Here is a 22,843-nt window from a genome sequence, read left to right as displayed (position 1 = left end):
GAGAGAGAGAGAGAGAGAGAGAGAGAGAGAGAGAGAGAGAGAGAGAGGGAGGGAGAAAGAGGACAGAAGGACAGTTGTTATTAGGACTTAAAGGGTGCCAATCATCTCCAGACCTTCTTCCCCTGGAATTTCTGGGTGTGACTGAGCCCCTAAGTTGGCTGTGAGGTGTAGGGGACAGTAGGCTACCTTGTTGTGTGGCATTGGGCAAGTTGCCTCTTTTCTCTGGGCTTGGTGTTTTCTGAAGCCCATTGTCTAACTTACCAGCAGATGACACCCACCTGAGACAAACTACATTAGCTTCCCTTCTAGGACAGGGTTAATGGCCGAGGTGCACAGCAGCAGTTCTGAGAGTTGGGGCAGCAAGGCTGGAAGCTGCCTTGATTTGATTCACCTTAATCCTTGGTGGGTGTTTGGATCTGAGGGGCTGGCTTGTTGGGGCGGGGGAGTCAGAAGCAGGGGTTCTGGGCCATTTCTACACAGACATAAGCCTTCTGCTCCTCCTTCATATCCCTGTTCTCTCAAAAGAGAAGGGCCCAGACCCCTGAACTATATTGTACCTGAGGACCAGACTGCTGGATACCTGGCTGTGAGGGTGTTCCTCTGGGAAGGGAAAGCTGCCATTGCCTGAGGACCATGAGGCAAGGGACAGGTGAAGGTGGGGAGGAAAAGGAAGGTGTCTGACTATAGCCAACATTAAGCAGGTAAAACTCCCAGGGTGATCCGGACTAGACAGTGGGTTGTGCCTGATTAATATTTCTCTTCATAATGACCTGTCTACCAGGCTGGGCTTCCAACCTCCTCAGCTGTCTCTGTTCTCCACAGCCATTCTCCAGGGGCAAAGCTTGGCAGAATCCCTCAGATGAAGGGTGGCTCAGACCTGGCACTCATACCATCCCTTTGTGCCTAAACAGGGCAGACATCTGTAATCACTTACCAAGCTGCTTGCTAAGCCCAGATGGATGGTTCAGTCCCTCTCAGATGGCAGCCACTACCATAAGATCCCAGATAACCTCATCATTTGGAGCACTGAGAGAACCCTGAGAGCTTATCTCCAAAGCAGAGCCTGACCAGGTAGTGACAGGGTCTTGCTTCGTAGGATGGACAGCAGATGGCAACATTCGCACTGGGCTTGGTCTTTGCTGACCATGGCAGTTGTGGCTGGGGGTGCAGCATCTACTGAGGCTTTGGTGAGTAGTATGTCATTGTCCAGTCATTATCGTCCCCCCTGTTACCTCCCAGGCTTCTCAGCTAGGTGTCGAACTCATACTCAAGTGGGTTGATTTTGGAGGGCTGTGTAGCAAGGGTGGGCACATGCTCAGAGGGCTTGATGTTCGCTTTGGCTCCAGAAACTTGTTCAGAGTGTCGTCAGACCAGCCCCTGACCTTGGACTCTGGCCATCCCCGTGTTCTTGACCAGCTAGCTAGAGAGTGACATGTGTCTGGTATCTCTTTCCAGCAAGGGCCTAGCATAAGGCATGTGGAGAGGAGGTATGTATAGGGAAATATGAAGTGCGGACCATGAGGGAGAAAGCAAGACAGGTTAGATATGCTTCAGGTCCTTATTAAATCCCATTGGCGCACATGTGCTCACCAGTGGAGTTCTCCCCAGCCATCTGAGGATCCGAGCAGCCAGCCTATTAGGAAGCTGCCTCACCGTCTCTTTATCCTCAACTCCCAGAGATGCCCTGCGTCTTTAGGAAGTAGGTTTCTTCTGTGTTGTGGTTGAGCCTTCTGCTCACTGTTAGGGGGGCTTTTCACCCAGGACAATAGCCCCACATCCAACAGCCTAGAGGGAGGTGCTGACGCCACTGCCTACTGGTGGGGGGAATGGACAAAATGGACGGCATGTTCTCGAAGCTGTGGGGGCGGGGTGACATCTCAGGAGCGTCACTGCCTGCAACAGAGGTGAGTTCACTGGAAACCCCCAAGGGTGGGTGGGGAGGGGCAGCCTGGCCAGCATCCTGACGGCTTTTCCTCTGGGCTCACCTTTGATGTACGCAGGCTTCTTTTCCTATTGGCATCCACTGGGCATAGAGTTTCTAACAAATCCTTAGCAATAGTGTTCTGGGATGCTGGAGAGGGAGTGTCAGAAAGCAAGGGCTGTTTTTAGGACTTTGCCACTGAGGAGCAAGACCCCTTGTCTTCTGAAGCACAAGGTACAGAAGCAGGGAAGAACACAGGTCAAGGTGCTAAGAGCCTTTGCTCTCAGAGGGACCTGGGTTTGAGTCTTGCTTCTGCTACTTCTAAGCTGTGTGACCTTGGACAGGGCACTTAACCTCTCTGAACACCAGTTTCCTCGTCTGTGGCTTTATGTGGAGACCATAATGAAGCCAGCTCCTGTTTCTGGGGACACATGACACCATATGTATTTGCATGTTAGCACAGGCCATAGCAAACATGGATATTACTCAGTGGTTCTGTATAGTACAGTTCTGTTGTGGGTGCTGGGAAGTAGAGAGGAGTCAGATGCTGTTCTATGGAGCCAGGGAAGCTACTAGAAGCTAGCACATGGCTGAACAGGTGTCAGGATCCATAGCTGCCAACCCAGCCCTAGTTCAGTACCACATTTTCCCACCAGGAGGAAGTCTGTTCCAGGCACAGGGAACAGGACCTGTGTGGGCACATCCAAACGGTACCAGCTCTGCAGAGTGCAGGTGAGGCTAGCTAAATGCCCCCTTGAGGCCTCAATCTTAACTTTGGACCATGACATCCTATTGTTTAGACTGGCTGATGTCCAGGCTCACCCTGAGTCCTTCAAGCACTAAACGCTGCATGTTCGCTCTCTCCTCCGTGCGTGCTCGCTCTTTCCCCTGCGTGCTCGCTCTCTCCCCTGCATGCTGTGTGGTGCAGGATGACTTGGACTCCTGCCTGTGCCTTGAACTCTAAGTGTAGTTTCAGAAACGAGTCTCTTACCATAGTCCCCTCTACCTTGGACATTTGAACATCAAGCAGCCGTAACAGCTGCCCTGTCTTCCCACCTGTGAAGCAGTCTTGCTGGGCAGCCACCTTAGGCCTCTCTTGCCCCAACTCTCAGGTGTGCCTATGTGCACCTTTTCATTGGCCCTGGCTGGACACCAAAGTGGCAAAGGCTTGAGGAGAGGCATTGGTTGTGAGGAACACTCACTGTGGGACCAAAGTCAGTCTGTAACTTAACTGCCTTTCCAAGAGCCACAAGGGTGTGGTGGTAGAGGTGCCAGCTCTCCCAGTCTTAATTGGCTTGCCTGGCTGAGTTGTTAGAAGCCTGTCTTTGTGAGCACACACATGGGCTGTGAAAGTGGAAGAGAAGTTGATGGCCATAGCTAGTCATGGTATAGGATTCAGTAGGCATTCATGAGTTCCTGAAGGAGACAGTCTCTAGCGCACTATGGACTCCAGTTTGGAATGAACTGTGACCTCCAAGGGTCATCTGGTCATAGCCACTTCCTGCTCAGCCTCTCCTGGAGCCGACCTGCCTTCTTCTTTCAGGAGTGTCCACCGGATGGGAGGAGCTTCCGTGAAGAGCAGTGTGTCTCCTTCAACTCCCGTGTGTATGATGGCCGGGCGTACCAGTGGAAGCCCCTTTATCCGGGTACCTGAACCTCAGGAATGTGCTCTATGGGTGGGCATGTGGGATAACTTGGGCTTAGAGCCAGAGCCTATTAAAGCCCATGGTGGTCATCTACAGAGCTCAGAGAAGACCCCACTTCTCTAGAAAGGGTCTGGAGGTCTGTTCCCTCCCTCCCCCATGACCCATGACATCACCACTGACAGATTACAGAGCTGAGTTTCCTGCAGGGCTGACCTCTGAGGTCAGGACTCTCCCACTGTCCCCAGGGCTTGGACAGGAATCAGCCCAGACAATCCTAAACAGGGACTGGCCAAGGTCCCAAGGGACCAGGAACATGCTTGCTGTTCCTTGCCCACCTTTCTACCTCCCTCCCTCCCACCACAGAGAGAAGTAACAAATATTTCAGGCACAGTGTAAGTGTTCTCTCCCCACTCAGCAGAAGTGCTGAGGTGTATGATGACCTCTCACAGGGAGGCAGAACTTAGACCCCAGAGCTTGGGCCGGGCCAGATGACTTGCATCACTTCATTTCTGCTACCAATACTCTGTCAGGTCCTTTCATTTCAAACCTCACTTTCTCCATCCATGTAATGGGAAGGGTGCTATCTTAGTAGGAGGGGTAAATCTTGCACCCCCTTCTCTGATACCCTCTGTCTCACCCCCCAGATGACTACGTGCACATCTCCAGTAAGCCATGTGACCTACACTGCACCACCGTGGACGGCCAACGGCAGCTCATGGTGCCAGCTCGAGATGGCACTTCCTGCAAGCTCACCGACCTGAGAGGGGTTTGCGTGTCTGGAAAATGTGAGGTTGTTAAACATTGTACCAAAAGTATGGCCATCCTCACTGTGCTGGCCACCCTGCCTGTCAGAGGCAGTGGTGCCCCTGTGCCTGCCACAGCGCCCTCTCAGCGGCCTCTCTCGTTGCTTCTTGCAGCCCATTGGCTGTGATGGAGTGCTCTTCTCCACCCACACACTGGACAAATGTGGTGTCTGCCAGGGGGATGGGAGCAGCTGCACCCACGTGACAGGCAACTACCGGAAGGGCAACAATCATCTTGGTAAGGGCAGGTGTGGCGGCTTGGTGGTGAGTATATCCCTGCCTCCCACAAGCCAGGTAGGTTTCCAGCATCAGCTACTTCCTCTCATGGTCCTTTCATTCTCCACTCAGGCCCAGGCAGAGGTGTAAGACCCCCTCCTACTGGCAATAAAAGGGGCTCTTTACATCACTTGCACACCAGAGGACACTTAGCATGGGGATCACATTTGACCTCTGAGGTAGCCTTCAGGGAGGGTTAACTGCTCAGAAGGGGGAGACTGGGGCATGAGTCTTGGCGTATGTGAGACTCAACTCTAGACACGCTGAATTCTGGGCCCATCCTGAGACTCTGCTGTCTAGTGTTGTGTTTATTGATCTTGTGTTAGCATCTGGCTCTTTGGGAACTGTGCCTGAGATGACCTTCATGCATCGCTTGAAGTGCTTTGCTGTGTCCCAGGAAGTGTGTGTGGAGTCAAACTAAGTTATTATGGAGGACAACTTGAAATCCACTTAGCAGACAGGGAAACTGAGACCCAGTGTGGGAAATGCCTGTTCTAGCTCTTTCAGGGAGACAAGGGAAGACCACCTTTTGAGACCACTGGAGGGCCTAGGAGGCCAAGTTTTGGTTGCTTTTGGCATGAGGGGTAATCACAGGATTAGTGTGGGCTCCAGGAGTCCCACAGGAGGCCACCAAGAATGAAATGTGGACTTACGGCCTAGGGAGAAGATTAACAAAGGAGTAGTAGGCACAGCAGCTGCGTGCGTGCACACGTGTGTGTGTGTGTGTGTGTGTGTGTGTGTGTGTGTGTGTGTGAATCTGTATGCTAAGTGTCTCTCTGGGCTTGAAGACCTGCTAGAAGTGGGGTGTGATGAAGCTGGGCTGTTTGCTTGCCCCTCTTTTTATCCACACACCTGCCTGCACGACTTTCTGCTCGACTCAGAATGGAGTTAGGAGTCCGAGGTCAGGAAGTGCCTCTCTTTGAGAGTTTCTGTCAGATGCCACAGGCTACACAAGGCCCACTAGACAGGGCTCCTAACGGAGCTCCTTCTGAGGAGGCTGGGGCTGATGTGAAAATGATCCCCCAAATTCTGCTGAGTGTTTCCCAACCAGGCACAGAGCCAGGTCTGGCCAGCATTAACTCACTCACATCTGGAGACGTTGCTATAAGGCAATTGTTGCTACTGTTGCCCAAACCTACAGAGACAGCAAAAGGTTAATGCGACCTGAAATTCAAAGGCCCTGGGTCTCAACCTACGCAGCTGGACCCTGGGTTCTAGCTGTAAAGCCACACATCTGCCATGACAGGTCCTAGCTCCCTAATGGAGTTCAAGGCCAGACCATATCCTGAAGCTCACGGAAGTCAAGTGTTAACTGCTCAGGAGTCTTGTAAACCACTCATTAATTTAAAAATTAAAGCCAGTGTAGTGTGGTGCATGCCTGTAACCCCAGAACTTGGGAGGCAGAGGCAGGAGGATCACTCTAAGTTTGAGGCTATCATGATCTACATAACAAGTTCTAGACCAGCCGGTGTCACATGGAGAGATCCTGTCTCAGCAAAGTAATCATTTAGGCCTCAATCAGTATTTGATCTTCTAGAAGCCCATGCCTTCATGAACATGCTTTCCTGTTCTCACCACATGATCATTTTGCCCTCAATCTGCTACAATCTGCTGCTATGGGGAAGTATGCACCACACAAATGGCTCAGTGCTACCAATCAGAGCCCCTCACCCTTGGTTTCCAAGGAGCCCAATGTGAGACACTATTAGGGCAGAGTCTTTAAGGACCTGTAAGGTAGGGTAAGGTCATGGCCAAGGCAGAGTCATCTGGCCCTGGGCGGCTTGAGTGTGGACTCTGCAGCCTTCTATAGGAGACTCAGGAAAGGACTATCAATGCCACCAAACTTTCTCCTCTGAGACCCCTCTCTTCTGCCAGGAGATGGCTCTATTCTTATTAACTGTTTTCGGCCATGTCTCCCTCCACTGGCAGCTGGTGGCACTTCTTTTCCTGCCTCACTCCTGTTCCCTGCCTTGTGTAAGCTGGCTGGCAGTGTCCTCTTACAGCCCAGGCATGTGGACAGTAGTCCTTATAGGGTGGGAGACTTCTATTTGAGCCTCTCTGTATGGATGCATCAAGCCTCGACTATTAACAAGATGTTATGATAAGATGGAATACATAGTGCTGGCGTTGTCTTTGGACTCGATGAGAAAACTGAGGTCCATGGACTCTCAGTGGTAAAGCAGGGCATGACCCAATCCATGGACTTCAGCATGTTTAATATCCCTATAGTTCATTGTGTTTCTTGGGGTTGTGGACTGGGGCAGGACAATGGCCTTAGGGGGAAGGGTGCAGCTGGGTAAGGGCCCTGGAAGAGGGTGAGCCTTCCAAATGGCATGAGCAGTTGATCAGGGCTAGGTGAGACCACATACTTACAGTAGGAACAACCCCAAGTCAGGTGACCTTTTTGTATCCAGAGTTCAGAGATGGCACTGACATCCAGAAGTGGCTTTGCAAGGGGAGAAACAGCAGCTCCCTCTCTGTGCTGCCAACCCTGGCTTTGCTTACATTGTTCCTATGCCCACAGGTTACTCCTTGGTGACCCATATTCCAGCTGGTGCCCGAGATATCCAGATTGTGGAGAGGAGGAAGTCAGCAGATGTGCTGGGTGAGTAGGTGTGCTGGGTGAGATGAGCTGGGTGAGTTCCCTATCACTAGAGAACCTGGTCCAGGCAAAATCCAGGGAGCCAGAGGTAGGGTCTGTTTGAAGAGTGAGCTGCCACACTGAGAGATAGGCTGCCAGTCGAAGGTCATGAGCTGCTTAGGAAGGATTTATCACAAGTCTATCTGTAGTGTCATGCTGACCATGCCCAGTTTCCTGAGGGAGGTGACACTCTAGAATAGAAGTGGCTATGTTGGACATGCTGTAGATACTACACAGTGGTAAGGCCCCATACTGATGACAGTCTGGATGGGTGATGTGTGAAGCCAGAGAATTACCATGACCTGGTGACTCAAGCTCCATATGGGCAGGTACCAGTATCCATGAGCCATTCTGCCATGGACTCTGTCTTACCGAGCAGTTCTCCAAAATGAACTTAGCGTCAGTCTTAACCCAGAGTTCCATCGCCCACCTGTCTCCCTTCTCCCCCATACCTCATGTACTTCAGCATGACAGAGCTCTGCTCTAGGGATATAGAAAAGAGGTGTGTGTGTGTGTGTGTGTGTGTGTGTGTGTGTGTGTGTGTGTGTTGAACAGCCTCAGATTGAGCCCAGCATCGGGCTCTCCTGTCCCCTGCCAGGCTTCCAGTGTATTCAAAGGCCCAACCCCAACAAGTTTGCACATGGCTGGCTCCAGGCCCACACTGCTGGGGACATCTGTGGGCTGAACATGGAGAGCCAGGCCTCCAGCCAGGCCGGTGGCTATGCCGTCTGCTAGCTCACTAGGGCTGCAGGGAGGCCAGAAGATGTTGTGTTTTCTGAGCTGGCTGCAAAGTTCTCATTCTTGAAGCAGACATTGGAAATACCAAGGGCTGGGAAAGTTGCAGGAAGCAAGGTCCTTGCTGTCAGGAAACAGGTTTTGGATGTGGGCCTTGAGCTGAACCCTGGGCACAGATCTGGAAGCTGAGTCGGGACAGCCAGGCCCAGCCGAACTTGGACCTGACGCTATGTTCTGACGCTATTATGTTAAAGGCATTTTTCAGACACGTCCTGCTTGTTGCGTCTGTCTGATAATAAATTAATTGCCCCAGCTCCTCTGCTTGGATTGCATCAGGGCCTTTGGAAACGGCACTCGCGCCTCTGGCAGGCCAGTTCCTGGAACCAGCTTTAAGGACACCCTCTAGAAGACAGAATGTCCCCCAGTACTGAGACTGACTCCTCCCATTCTTCCCCAGCCCTCAGGCTCAGAGAACCTTTACTTAGCCCCCATAGCTTCAGGAAAGGCCAGCTTCCAGGCCAGTGTTTGATGTCAGGCATCTGGGAAATGGGCTGTTGGGGTGTCCTGGGCATTCCTTTCTGATTCTAGTGTTCAGTTGCCTCCAGCCATGTCCTGAAAGTGTTCAGTCACCTGCCTAAGGGAAATGCTGATGGAGTGTGAGCAGACTCTGCTCTTGCCTGATCGTGTCCCTAGGAGGTGGTAAGCCCATCAGAGTAAACAGGTTAATTGGGAAACATAATGAATGCCATTGAATGCATTGTTTCTAACAAGAAGGGCAGGGCTGGTCAGCTTGGGGTGGTCCCAGGAAAAGACTTCTGGAGAGCACTTTATATTAGCCAGGATGCACTAAAGTGCCCCTCTCTGTGGACCTTGGATGAGGTACTGAGATCCCTTTCTGGTTGGTACCACAACCAGAGTCCTGGTCAGGTTGTACTTTCTAGTCTAGTATCTGGCTGGTACCTGTTGTTCACGACTACAGACTCTCCTGGTCCAGACTGGCCACTTGCCCATGGCTCTAGCTCATTACCTTGCAATCCCTTTGGCTCATTTGAGACAGACAGAAGGGCAGGGCCAGCCTTCCCAGTTGGCTCTTCCAACCACCCAGACTGGCCTGCGGTTGTTTGTTTTAAACTGATAGGAAAGTGTATTTGTGTCTTTTAGGCCTTCACTGGCCAGGGCCACATGCTGGCCCCAGGCACAGTGTCTGTCTGATTCTCTGTGACATTGAATTTCCTGTCTTTGGGTCATGTTGGAGAGGGAGGACAAGGCTGGCCACCATTTTTGGAGCCTGTATGCTGACTCCTCCCTGTGTCTCTCTTTTCTGCTCAGCCAGACTAGCCCCTGTAACTCAGTGATTTTTACTCTTTCAGCTCTTGCAGACGAAGCTGGTTTCTACTTCTTCAATGGCAACTACAAAGTGGACAGCCCCAAGAACTTCAACATTGCTGGTACAGTGGTCAAGTACCGCCGGCCCATGGATGTCTATGAGACTGGCATCGAGTATATAGTGGCACAGGGGCCCACCAACCAGGGCCTGAATGTCATGGTACGTGTGCCACAGGCTTTCAGGGATGGGAGGAGTTAGGGGTAGTGGCTTCCCAGAATCCAGCTCCAGGTGGGGCCTTGAAGGCCCTGCATTCGGCCATATTGCTGCAGTCTGCGGTGGGGGTAAGAGGTTGTTCATTCATTTACCTAATCACTGTTTGCTTTCTCATTCGTTTACTCATTCAGATTTTAGTTCATATACTTTGTCTCCCATTAATTCATTAATTCACCTATCCATTTATTTGTTTACTCCCCCTCTCATTCATTCATTCATTCATTCAGCACTGCTGTTCTGTGCCAGCCCATTCTGTGATCATTGGGAACCTCATGGGAAGCTAAGGCCAGGTGGCTAGCCTTATTTTTCAGTTGAGTCTTTCTGTTCCTCAAGGCCATACTGCCTCCATTGGTACTACGGTATTTGAGTTGCTTTTGGCCCTTCCTCTTCTGGATTCTCGGGGCTCCGAACAGCAGGCAGGGCAGAGTTTGGACCTGTTGTGTGGCTAGTGTTTTCCCACAGCTGACATCAAGAAGTGCAAGCCACTGTAGCCTCTCATTCCAGATCCATCGATACACAGATGAGCAGGTTTGGCATTCTCTAAGTCCTACCATCTGTCTTTGGGACAGCTGGATCACACCACAGTGTGCTCTATGGCCTCACACTGTAGATACAGAACCTGGAGAGGTTTATACAGTCATTTACCTGTAATTTGCAGGTCTGCCTGGGCAGGGGCCACTTGTCTGCTTCCTGTTGTGCTGGAGACGTCTCTGAGACATGCAGAAATTCCATGACACATTCGATACCCTACCTAGACAAGCATCTCTTCTGTTCCTGCAGCCCAGTGGTAGGCTGTGCAACCCAACTGGGTCTAGCCTTCTCTACTGTGTTCCATAAAGCATAGGCAACATTTTATGTTGCTTGTTGTGCAGACTAGACTGATGTTACCAGATGTGGAATGAGCCACCTCAAGAATTCCTGCTCATGGTAGAGACTGAAAGCTGTAGAGCCAGCATAGTGTCCTGTCCTATAGAATGGTCCTGTTATTTTGAATTACAGGGTGACTGGATCACAGCTGTGTACAGGTGCTATGATTCACCCAGGTAGATGGAAACTGCTCTTGGAGGAATAGGTGACTACTTACCACATTTGAGCCAAATATGTTCAACCCAAGGCCAGGTTAACATGCTCTAGAAAAGTCACCACACCTGTACAAGCCTTAGTAAGGGTCACTGTTTGGTTGGGCTTACTGCACTCAGTTGTACTCTGATGACAGGTCACTGGGGTCATTTTTATCACTGTCAGGGCAACATGAGCTGTGGACTGAATGTGGGGGTGTTCCTGCTCTTTTGTCCTTGAGGTCATGATGCATGGCACTTAAATGCATGACACCCAGGGGACAATGGAATCTCAGATTTGCTCTCTTTGATATGTTATGGGTGTTTACTTATTAGCACTGTCAATAGAGAGCTGTGACCATCACTTACACATTCTGGGATGAGGGACCCAGTAGACACATTCCTGGTCAATCCTGGGTCATCTCTCTGGTCACTACTCATCCAAATGCTTGTGATAAGGGCAGCAATGGTAGTTATGGTCCACAGTCAACAATGACAACTCAGACCTGGCTCCAGAATGCGCAACCTTCTCCCTAGGCAACAGTTGAGTAAGTAGTCAGTTGTTGATCTTTTAGAAGAGAACTGTGGGCTCCTCTGTCCATCAGAGGATTCTGGGTCTAGAAACTGGTTCAAGAAATGGTGGAAAGGGTCAAAACCTTGCCTGGTCTGCCTCCTCCTGCAGCTTGGTCTATCCTTATCAAGAAGGACTGTTTTTAGCCCATGTGTCCACTCCCAAGGTGTGTGTGAGGTGTCTTCTGTTACCTGTGACTCTGTGTCTTATCATTCTTACTGCCATTGAGATACAAAGAGAGAGGGAGGGGCAAGAATGCACTGGGAGACCTCAGGTGCTGTTCTCATTAGCCTTATTCTCCTGAGGCAGGGTTCCTCACTGAGCCTGAAGTTTATTACTTCAGTTAGGGTGGTTAGCTAACAAGCTCCAGAGGTCTACTTAGCTCTGTACCCCAAAAGTTGTGTTGTAGAAGTAACCAGGTTTTACATGAGTGCTGGGGTTTTGAACTCATGGTCTCATGTTTACACAGCAAGTGAGCCACCTACCCAGCCCCTCTGCTTCTGTTCGCTGTTGCTCCCTTTATTAATTCAGGGCCTGCTCATATCAGCAGCTGCTGGGGAGTCCAGAACTTGCCATCACCCCTTGCCACCAGCCCTGTCATGTGAGAGTGTCCCACATTGTCTTTCTAAATGACATTGGTGTCTCTCAGCCACCCACCAGTGAACAGAATGTTCTGGGGCTTCCTGGTAGAAGTGATCACCAGTGAATTGCCAGCTCTTGAATTACCCATCTTGAATCTACACTCAGTGTGGGCTTCATTTACTCTACCCTCCCTGTTAGCAGGCCAGCATGTTGTTCCAGAGTGTAAGAGGTGGGCTGTGATTCTTCTGAAGACCCAGGAAGAACTGTCTATTCTCTAGGACTTTCCTGAAGGACATAATCTTACCAGAGCCATTGGTCTGGTGGTCAGAAGAGGAGACCAGGCAAGGCCCAGGGAAAGACACAGTTTAGGAAGGGAAGCTTTCTATGCCCATCTCTCCTAAGGCTGCATTAGCTATTGAGATTTCACTATTTCCAATTATATTGACCAAATCTCTCTATGCAGTGGGTCCCACTGCCCCAGCCTAACTCTTTCTGGTGGTCAGCAGGGTGAGAAGCTGACCCAGGCTCATTCTTCCTCTCTTCTGCCTTTTCTGCCCTGAAGCTTTAAGCATCAGAGTTTCTTGACCACACCTGCAGCCATTTGGTTAGCCTGAAATGGTGTTGACTCTCTTTGTCATCTTGCTCCAGTGAAGTACCTTCCACAGTCCCTGATCCTGTCTCTAGACACCCTTGAGATGTCATCTGAGTGGTGTTCATTCTCTACCCTGTGTCCTGCTATGGCTTATCTTGGCTATGCTTAGCTTTCTGTGGTTCGTTCACTGCCACCCTTCCAGGGCCTTGGTGTGCTCTGTGCTCCAGCCAAGCATCTCTATGGCCCCATGAGTAAATCCTGCTGCCAAATCCACTACTGTCAGCTTTGAGATCTTAGGGCAGTGACTTTGAACAAAAGCATTGAAGTCTGTCCAGGGGAGAGGTCACTTGTGGTCTCTGTAGAGGCCTTGACTATCTCCCAGTGCTCCATGACCAGGTGACCCTTCAGTGCTGTCCTGGACAGGGGCATGGTCTGGATTTTAGTACATCATTAGTGGCCCTAGATACAATGAGACCAGTGCTATTAGGATTTCTAGCCCATGGTGGCAGTGACATGCAGTGCATCCCCCATTTCCTGGCCTAAAAGTGACCTGCCCCTTTACCCCTTTTGGTGTGCCTCATTCATGGTCTCTGGACACAGCTGTCCTAGGACATTTGCATGAGTCCTCATTCTTGGATCAGGTGTGATTCCCTGGGAAAGACTTGAATGTAACCAGGGCTGATTGGTCTCAAGGGTCTTTGCATGTTAAGAAGGAGTGAGGAGAGGAGCCGGGTCTTACTTCTTCTCCTTTCCCAGGTGTGGAACCAGAATGGCAAAAGCCCTTCTATCACCTTCGAGTACACCTTGCTGCAGTCACCACACAAGCACCACCTGCCACCTGTCTATTACAGCTTCTCTGAGGCAGCCTCCGAGAGCACAGAGAGCACCGAGAGGCAGGAGCTGGATAGTGCCGGACTGCTGGGCTTCATGCAGCACAATGGCTCACTCTACCACCAGACCTCCTCAGAAAGGCTGGGCCTCAACAGCCAGCTGTTTCAGCCTCCAGGCCCTGAGGTGGAGCTGGGTCCAAGCAGAGGCCAGGAGACCAACGAGGTGTGCAAGCAAGCCAGCGGTGGGGTCTGTGAGGGACCTCTGAGGGGCAAGGGCTTCCAAGGTGAGAAAAAGGAAGAGTGGGATGGGAAAGGCCTGGGCTCCCTAGGTGCAAAGGCCTCAAGTGAGAAGTGTTGATCTTCTTTGAAGTCTGCAGAAGAGGCTAAGGAGAATTTCCAGTTTCTAGCGCATCTCTCTGGGCAGGCAGAGCGTGAAGCTGGAGGTATACAGTCATAGTTCAATATCTGCAGATTGATTATAGGGTCCTCTTAGGCACCAAAATTCTCAGCTTCTCAAATCCCTGCATACAGTGGTGTTTGTGTAGAATCTCCACTGATTGTCACAGCTGACCCCAGTACTAGATGCAGTGTGTGTGTGCTGTAGGTAGCAATGACTTTAAGTCATAGCAAGGTGACACAGGACAGGACCCATACATCAGTGGATTAGTTACTTGTTGCTTTGACAAAACACCGACTAAGCAACTCCAGGAAGGAAGGGAGGTTTCATTTTGGCTCACAATCGCAGAAGGTACTTTCCATCATGGCAGAGGGAGTTTGAGGCAGTTGGTCACATTGCATCCGCAGTCAGGAAACAAAGAGAAAGGAAGTTGGTGTTCACTGTCTCCTTTTACATGGGATGGTGCTGCCCACAGGTCTGGTGGATCTTCCCTCCTCAATCAACCTAATCTAGATATCTCTTCATAGACAAGTGCAGAAAGCTTTTCTCCTTGATGTCTCTAGATCCTGTCAAGTTGACAATCAATATTAACTGTCAAAATTGGTTTAATGTAGATGTATTTCTTCCTCCTTTTTCTCCTCCTTCTCTTCCTTCTCATCCTCTTCCCCTTCCTTCTCCTCCTCCTGTGAGACTAGAACTTGCTTTGTAAACCAGGCTGGCCTCAATTTCACAGAAATCCAACTGTCTCTGCCTCTGTCTCCCTAATGCTGGGATTAAAGCCATACACCACCAGACCCAGCCAGTATGAAATTCTTTTTCAAAATGTTTGGATCCTTCACCTTCTGACTCTTAGAATGTAGACCCCACATTTGCAGAGGGTGAACCATATATGGTTATCTGAACCTGATGGAAGAGATGGCCTTAGAGAGAGGAGGTGATCTGCCAGCTCTTCTACCCTGTGGAACTGGAAGCCCAGGGCAGTTGGTCTGCTCTGTGGCTCACTTGGATAACACTAGGTCTAATGGATGTTGCTGAGAAGCTCACACACACTTCTTTCTTGTGCTGGACTTCTTGAGGTTTATGTGTCTGTGTTCTCTCTTCCTAACCAGGCACTAGTCATTTAAGACTCACCCTAAATCCAGATTATATTACTTCATGAGCCTATAAAGATCCTCTTTCCAAACCAGATCTGATGCAGAGCTTCCAGCTGATGCCGGGCTTTGGGCACACTGCCCAATCATCTGCAGTGGCCATTGGATTTCCTATCATTTGATGATACTGGCCAACTGTGTCTGATGGAGAAGAACCTGGGGGCTCCTGCTCTTTCCATGCCCCATGCATGTATCTTGCGTGTCACACACAGGAAAGTGTGGGAGGAGGAGGGACAATCAACACAATAGCAGCATGGCTGTTGAAACACCTATCTCTCTGCAGATCACAATGCCACTGGGAGGGCTCTCTTAGGGGACAAGGATGACCGGGAGATCAGTGCACATTTCACCTCCCACGAACTTCTCTCAGTCAACACCATCTCTGATCAGCTCTTGGGCACAGGCTCCGACTCAGAGGAGTTCTCACTCAACGAGACCATGAACAGCATCTTTGCCCAGAGTGCCCCCAGAAGCTCCCCAGCTGAGAGCCTCTATGTGGATTATGAGGAGAACGAGGGGCCTGCTGCTTACTTGATCAATGGGTCTTATTTGGAGCTGAGCAGTGACAGGATCAACACCTCCTCTGAGGCCCCTTTCTCCAACACCAGCGCCAGCCTCCCCAACTTGTCTGGGAACAGGACTCACAAGGCAAGGTAAGAGGCACTTCTTGCCCTATCTTACTGCCCTATGGAGTAGGGGTCATTGTAGAGGAATTTGGCTAGAAGGACCAGGAACCTGGAGGTAAGTGGGAGAGCATTGGTAAGTAAATTTGACATGAGGTTATGGGCCTGGACTGTAACATATCTTTCTAAAAGGTTGATGGTTTAAATATCATCAGGTCTAAATGTCCTAAATGGGGACCACAACAGAAGTGTTGCTGACAGACTTCTGATTCTGGAACCGGCTCAGCATTTTTTATGCATAGAGCAGGAAGTGCTCACAGCTACTCTTACTGTTAGGCTCCTGGGAAGGAGCTGAGAGGGGACTAGAGTCCACTGCTCCAGAATCCCTAAGCCACATTTCAGAGTGTCTGTCTGTTTTTACCCTGCCCCCTTAGCCCTGTAGGACATACTGGATTCCTAGAGTCAAGTCATTAAAACAGATTGTCAGCACTCAGTAAAGTGCAGCTCAGTGCAGCCCAACAGGCTGCCATCAAAGGATGCTGTTGGTGGGGACCAAAAATGGTCTGAGGGAGGCCATGGGGGAAACTACCAAGCCAAAATAGCCACATCTCAGCATGTTGTCCAAACACAGGAAGTCGAGTCTGCTCTGGGAGCGGGTGAAATCAAAGGGACAGCCCAGAAAGGAAGGGCTATTTTCATCTTCTAGAGAGGCTTCAAACAATCCCGGGAGGGGCTGTCACCAGACATGTTGGGAAAAGGCGTCTGGGATGCAAAGGCACACATCTCTCTCTGAAGCCTGGAGGGCGGTAGGAAGAGAATTTCTGGTTCATTTCTAAACAAACACAGTCATTTCAGAGCTTCTGTTCTCTAGGGATTTCAGGAGCCTGTGTCCCGCCAGACACTGGGCAAGAACCCAAAAAACAGTATCTCAGAAACCATCGCAGCCTCATGAGGGAAGGGCCCTTCCATACTGAGGTGGTGATGATTTCCAGGGTGTGGCACTTTTGGTGAGTCTTCCAGCAAGTAAACCTGATAGATGCTGCACTGTGACCTAAGCAGCACCCGGCACCCCACACGTGCTGGAGAGTGGGTGTAGACAGGCCCTCCAGAAATACCTTTAGGGCTTAAAATCCAAAGGGTTATTTTGAACCTGGCGGCTAGCTCTTGAGTCAAGGATGAGTCATGCAGGCTGCGGCTGAGAAGTGTGTAATTATATAAAGATGGAGGCTTCCACACCAAGCACATCTTCTCTCTTTTTGTTCGTTTAAGGTTGCTCAAGGCAGTTTTGGGGCACAGGCAGCTCCGATGTTGTCTGGGTCAAGCCTTAAGGACTGATTTTCCTCCCCAGTTTGGTCCACCCTCAGTTGGTGCTATTAACTGGGAACTCCAGGCCAGGACCCTCTGCTTTGAGATGCCCTCCCCCTCCATGTTAAAGCTTTGTTTATAAGCAACAAGGAGGGCAGAGCTTTCCCTGCACAGTGCCTGACTCAAGGACCAGTTTGAGGCCCAGGAGAGGAGGCCCAGACCCTAGCCTCCCTCCTTTCTGCCCTCACCCTCCCCTGTGAATTCATGGAACCACATCAGTAAACTCATGACTGAGGCTCCTGTTGGTAGATTATTTCCTGGGTTCTCAGAGCGTGTCATGCTATCAGGGCAGCAGGGTAGTGTTCATCTCCAGAGCACTCTTTCGGGAAACAAGAGCCAATCGGAGCCAAACACAGGCACAATTCTCACCCACTTGACTAACAGTCCTGACAGATGTCTCTACCATAGATTCACCCAGAATGACTTTTAGAATGTAATGGCCTATAACACCCACAGTCCTACAGTGACTATAGTCCCCAGGAAAGAGACTGGTCCATTTAAGTCCTGTGAAAGGTGGCAGTGCACAGCCCTTAGCTAGCTCCTTTCAATCCTGACGAAAATAGAGTTGGACTATGCAGCCTGAGGGAGCTGAGACGATGGGGCTGCCTCCTCAACTGCTTTTCTTGGTTCCAGGGGTTATGAGGCTCAGGAACTGTGTTCTTATTTGAGTGGCGAGGTCTTGAAGCAGATATCCTGGGTGGAGGTAACAGTGCAGCAGTGACTTCCTCCCTCTGCAGAGTCCCAAATAGCCTGCACAGAGGGAGTTGAGGCTGGTTCAAAGAAGCTAACAGTCCTAACAATACTTGGCTGTGGCCACCAGAGTTCTGGCCAAGAATCAGAGCTGTTAGCTGGCCGGCCCCCAGTGTGCCTCTTCCCGTCAGCTTGCCTGTGTAGCCATCACTGACCTGAGCTGCAGTGTGGGACTAGGCCACTCTCCCTCTTGCAGCTGGGCTTTGTGAGTGGCTGGTATCCCTATCCATCAAAACTTCAACTGAGGGAGGCAGCTGGGGAAAATTCTGGAAGATCTCAGACCCTAAGGGCCTTCTGAGATTCCTTCTGGGGTAGGGAGAAGGAATCTGCTGGCCTGTGTGAGAAGATGGAGTGAGAAGTCTGTGGGTGTTGAAGGAGCAGTTACATCGCTGGTGAGTTCCTCATTGCTCAGTGTTCCTCTGAAAGAACAGGGTGCCTCCATGAAGACTTTTCAGTTCCTGAAATGGGAAATGCCCATGTCTGCTCAGTGCCAACATGTATGTCTCCTTTTCTGTTCCAGAGGGTGGAGCCCTGACTTTCTTGGAGGGTGCTCGTAGGAGCCCAGGAAAATATGTCTTTAAGGGGAGTGTGTCTTAGAGGGGGACTAAGCCACCAGAGAGTGAGGCCCACAATACCCAGCTTTCTCACCATGCTCTGTTTGACCGTGTTTCAGAACCAGACCCAAAGCACGCAAGCAAGGTGTGAGCCCAGCTGACATGTACCGGTGGAAGCTCTCATCGCATGAGCCCTGCAGTGCCACATGCACCACAGGTACTGAGGCTAGGACCACTGAGCCCACCTTTATCATGCATTCACGTGCAGTCCCAAGCCACCCCCAAGGAGCTTGCCCGGCTTCTTGATCTGGGAGGTGGTGTGGGATGGCAGGAGTGGGGGAGGGGCCACAAAAGCATCCCTGTATGCCATGCTGGGTGACAATCAGGTCCAGACCCCACTGGTCAGCCCTAATTATCCTCTGACATCTCAGGAGAGGGGCTTTCGGAGTACAGATGGAGTCTTCAGCTTTGAGGTTCTGCTCATACTGGCCCTGATTGAAAACACACAATGCTGCCCTGTTCCTAACAATTTGGAAGCAAACAAACACCTTGGGGTTGGGAAGCATTTGATCTATATTACCTACTGTATCATACCCCAGTCTCTTGGGAAATTGCTACTGATTTCTGCCCATGACTAGAATGTACCATGGCAAAGTTTCTTTTGGGATAAAGGGGAAGTCACCATCTTCCTGGTCCAAATTTAGCCAGTGAACGCCATTGCTGTAGCCCTGCTGTGGGATTCTGAGGTAAGGCCGAAGCCGATCCTAGGCCAGAGGCAGTCAGTCCAGCAGACAGATGAACCCTGAGACCTGCCTTTCATAGGGATGGGTTTTTAGGACCAAACTTTATAGCAGATGTGTGGCCTCTGCTTTTCGAAACCTGTTGAAGCTGCAGGTGGCCATGCTATGGATCCTTCTAGCCATCCTGGCTGTAGGACCTGCCATGTGCTGTGACTATGGAAACTTTCTGGAGAGGTGACATCACTTGAGATGTCTCCAGGTTGAGGCAGCCTTGATGGCAAGATGATGGTAGGTGACATTTCCAGGGAGAACATGACACCATTGTCTTTCAACAATGGCTAGGACAAGGAGCAGGGATGTTCTATGTGGCCCACAGTATAGAGCAGGACACAGGAAGAAAGGAAAAAGGACAGGTCTGACACTAGGGAAAGGATGAGCTTTGCCTTAGACAAAGATGTCAGAAGTAGAGAGGCTCCTATGACCTCAAGAGGCACTGACCCATCTGGGCAACACTGTCAGACAGGGCAAAAGCGGGGTCCACACTGCAGTGATTTACTGCCTCAGCCCCTTCTGCCCTAACATCATGAACTGTCTGGTAGGTCCCACTGTTCCCAGGGTTTAAATTTGTGAGCAAAACTGCAGCCATGCTGAGTTTTGGTGAGCCATGGTAAGGCCAGGGTGTGGGTTTTGCCAGCTGTGGATGCACACAATGTCTGCAGATATTCTACAGAGAGTCATGAGTGCACCCACTTCTCTTCCTCTCCCCCCATGCTGAGATCTCCTTTTGAGTGTGTGCTGGGCTGTAGGGCCTGCCTTCTCTGCACCCTGACCCCCACACCCCGCCATGGTGAGGATCTTAGGTTTGTTCTTTTGGAACAGCAATGTGATCCGGTGGTCTTGGACTCAGGGTATGGCTTCTAGACTGTCCCTCAGTCCCCTAGAGCACAGCATAGTTTCCCAGGAGCGAAGGGACCTGGAGGGGTTGTTACTGAGGATGGATAGCTGGTCATGTCTATTTCATGTCTCTGGGTTCAAAGCATACTTCAGCTCAAGGCAAGGACTCTGTGGTCAAGAAGTTTTGAGAAGCTTCCCACTCAAGGCAGGTATAAGGAAAAGGTGCCCAGAAAAGTGACATTTTGATCTTGTAGCCTTTCTGGAAATTTTCCATTCTGGAAATGAGCACTCTGGGGCCATGACAAATCTAGAGGCTCTGCTAGGTGGGATTTGAATTTTTCTTCAGTGTGTTTCCATTCCATGATGACAAACCAAAGCACATCCAGGTACTAGGGGCAGCTTCACAAGTTCCCAACCTTGCCTGTACGGCCCTGGGTCCCAGAGCTAGTGTCTCTGAGGCTTGAAATGTTCCAAGTAAACCTGGCCAGGAAGGTCCTGGTCTCCTCCAGCAGGCTGATGGCTGCATAGCCCAGTGCTGGCAGAGGAAGAACTGGTAATTGAAGCCTGGCTTGGCCCTCATAAACAAAAACAAAACAAAATACATGTATGAGTCCTCCTCAGACTCCATGTTCTGTCCAGGGCTGGGGTTTGGATCAGCAGAGGGCATTGAGCCTCAGACACCCCTGAACAGGCATATGTGAAAACCCCAGGCGTTTCTTTCACATACAGTGCCACTCTGGCTTTCCCCAACAAAGCAAAATCCTGGCACACCTTGCTCCAGAGCAGGGGATGCTCACCTTTTAGAGAGCCCATGTGCAGGCTTTCTCTGACATGTAAGGAAGTAGGCCGAGGGAGGAAGAAGAGGAGGCATGGCCAGGTATTGTGTGTGTTACCCTTCATATCCCCTTGCTATTTAGAATTCAGGAATCCCAGAAAAAGCTCCACAAATAGTTAAAGGCATTTGGAGGTGCTAGTTGGGAGACCCTCAGTAAGAGTTGAGGCCCCTAATCTGATGTCTGGGGGCAGGGCTGTCTTGGTGCAATGGTTTGGTTTTTCAACCTGCTTGCCCACTCTTCTGTCATAAATGGACTTTGTCAGACAAATTCACCTTAGGGTACCTGGATGTAACCGACTCTGCCTCTGTAAGACCATCTAGGTTTGTGGCAGGTGAATTAGAGGTCTGAGCTGGGCTGGAGGGGCTGGGCAAAGAAAGACGTCTGATCCTCAGACTCTGGCCCACAGAGCTTTCCTGTGCTAGGTTTTCACCATCCCCAACCCAAGAAACAGATCTCAGAATGATCATGTGACCTATCCAAGATCACAAGGCTCACCGAGTCTGTTGGTGTCCAAGGTACTCCCCGTTAACCACACAGTTTACAGACCCTTCCCTCTCCCTGAATCTAGGAGTCATGTCCACCTATGCCATGTGCGTTCGCTATGATGGTGTTGAAGTGGATGACAGCTACTGCGACGCCCTGACCCGTCCTGAGCCTGTCCACGAATTCTGTGCTGGGAGGGAGTGCCAGCCCAGGTACCTGTCCTGGAGCACCAAACTGGGTGTCAGGATGAGTGAGCGAATGTACATGCATGTACGTGTGTATGTGTTCACTCTAGGGCTCTGCTGTGAACTGAGCTGTGGGATTGTATGTGGGTCAGAGCAGAGCACATGGGATGGTCACTAAACATTACACCATACATTTTCTTCCACATTACTCTCTGTACTAGAGGGCTATCTTTGCACAGAGGCCGACCTATGCAAGTAGTATCTTTGTAAGCTAAGGAGGATTACTCCCTGGGATATGAGTAGAACCCCATCTTTCTAGTCTCATATCTCTTGTCTTCAAGGCAGAAGCAGGGCCTGGGTGTCACTTGCAGGGAGCCATGTATTTCCTGCTCTGCAGCATGGCCACACTCCCTCTTTTCTTCTGGCTGCTATATCTGGACATTTTTTCCTTTGTGGTCAGTCCTGTGTAGAGCACACTACAGAGCTGGCCTGTACTGGATTTAGATTCTTTTCCAAGTGTGTCTTCTCAGAAGACCTGCATGGAGAACTCCAGTCTTTTATGACCCCACTCAGTATGGAAGGTAGAGATGGGTGGTCATCCTACACACTAGACACGCCCTTCTCTGGGTATACAGCTAGATTCACACACTTCGATCCACCTTTGCTCATGAAGAATCAATTGTCCAGAGGAGTCCACAGTGACCTGTGTGACCCAGCAGCGCAAGCAAGGCCTGGAGCTCTGGGACACTGGAGTATGAACATAAAGGGTGACAAATGTGAAAGACATGAAGCAGGGGACAGAGGAGACAAAGAAAGAAGACCTGGGGCATAGGTGAAGGTAGCCAGGTCCTTGAAGGCTGTGAGCACTTGCAGGATAATCATCCAACATTCCACGTAGTGTTGTCTAGCACAGGGTTAGCATGGGCACAGTCCACACTGGTGGGTCTCACCTCCTTCCAGTCTGGTTTGGCCTGTGTGATTTGGAGCCACTGAGGGCTGTCCTCGCTCCTGAGGCAGGTGGGAAACCAGCAGCTGGAGTGAGTGCTCACGCACCTGTGGTGAGGGCCATCAGTTCCGAATCGTGCGCTGCTGGAAGATGCTGTCCCCTGGCTTTGACAGCTCCGTGTACAGTGACCTCTGTGAAGCCACGGAGGCTGTACGGCCGGAGGAACGCAAAACGTGCCGCAACCCGGCCTGCGGGCCACAGTGGGAGATGTCTGAGTGGTCAGAGGTGAGCGTCTATAGATGCTGGGGTGGTAGCCTGTGCCTGAGAACAGACACCATGATACTTCTCACCCTGGCTTCCTTGTAGTGCACAGCCAAGTGTGGGGAGCGCAGCGTAGTGACCAGAGACATCCGCTGTTCAGAGGACGAGAAACTGTGTGACCCTAGCACCCGGCCTGTAGGAGAGAAGAACTGCACAGGACCTCCCTGTGACCGCCAGTGGACTGTCTCAGACTGGGGACCGGTGAGGGCAGGGTTCATGGAATGGAGCTAGCTATTTCTGTAATTAGAACAGAAATGGGGCCCTGGCCTGAGGGCTCTGCTTTGTCTTAGTTTTATCATCTATCTGGAACAAGACAAGAGAAGAAGAGTGTAATAATCTCCCT

General features: G+C 50.7%; 1 protein-coding gene across 2 annotated transcripts in view; it reads left to right on the top strand.

The window, feature by feature from the left end:
- Positions 1–22,843, top strand: part of Adamtsl2 (ADAMTS like 2) — a 29,521-nt gene that overhangs the window by 777 nt on the left and 5,901 nt on the right. Inside the window, exons 2-15 of one of the 2 annotated variants that reach the window (XM_028757079.1) lie at positions 1,097–1,187; positions 1,762–1,904; positions 2,578–2,653; positions 3,465–3,567; positions 4,212–4,357; positions 4,485–4,608; positions 7,171–7,251; positions 9,393–9,568; positions 13,182–13,539; positions 15,087–15,456; positions 18,215–18,312; positions 21,134–21,260; positions 22,251–22,464; positions 22,546–22,701. In XM_028757079.1, the coding sequence (XP_028612912.1) occupies positions 1,098–1,187; positions 1,762–1,904; positions 2,578–2,653; positions 3,465–3,567; positions 4,212–4,357; positions 4,485–4,608; positions 7,171–7,251; positions 9,393–9,568; positions 13,182–13,539; positions 15,087–15,456; positions 18,215–18,312; positions 21,134–21,260; positions 22,251–22,464; positions 22,546–22,701 (2,262 nt within the window). In that variant the 5' untranslated portion in view covers position 1,097. Of the gene's footprint in view, positions 1–1,044; positions 1,188–1,761; positions 1,905–2,577; positions 2,654–3,464; positions 3,568–4,211; positions 4,358–4,484; positions 4,609–7,170; positions 7,252–9,392; positions 9,569–13,181; positions 13,540–15,086; positions 15,457–18,214; positions 18,313–21,133; positions 21,261–22,250; positions 22,465–22,545; positions 22,702–22,843 lie in introns of those variants that run through there. The other variant, XM_028757078.1, reaches the window with a different exon arrangement.

The sequence above is a fragment of the Grammomys surdaster genome, unplaced genomic scaffold (assembly GCF_004785775.1).
Source record: "Grammomys surdaster isolate TR1022 unplaced genomic scaffold, NIH_TR_1.0 126133, whole genome shotgun sequence".
Classification (NCBI taxonomy): Eukaryota; Metazoa; Chordata; class Mammalia; order Rodentia; family Muridae; genus Grammomys; species Grammomys surdaster.
This window is presented reverse-complemented; position numbering and strand designations above follow the sequence as displayed.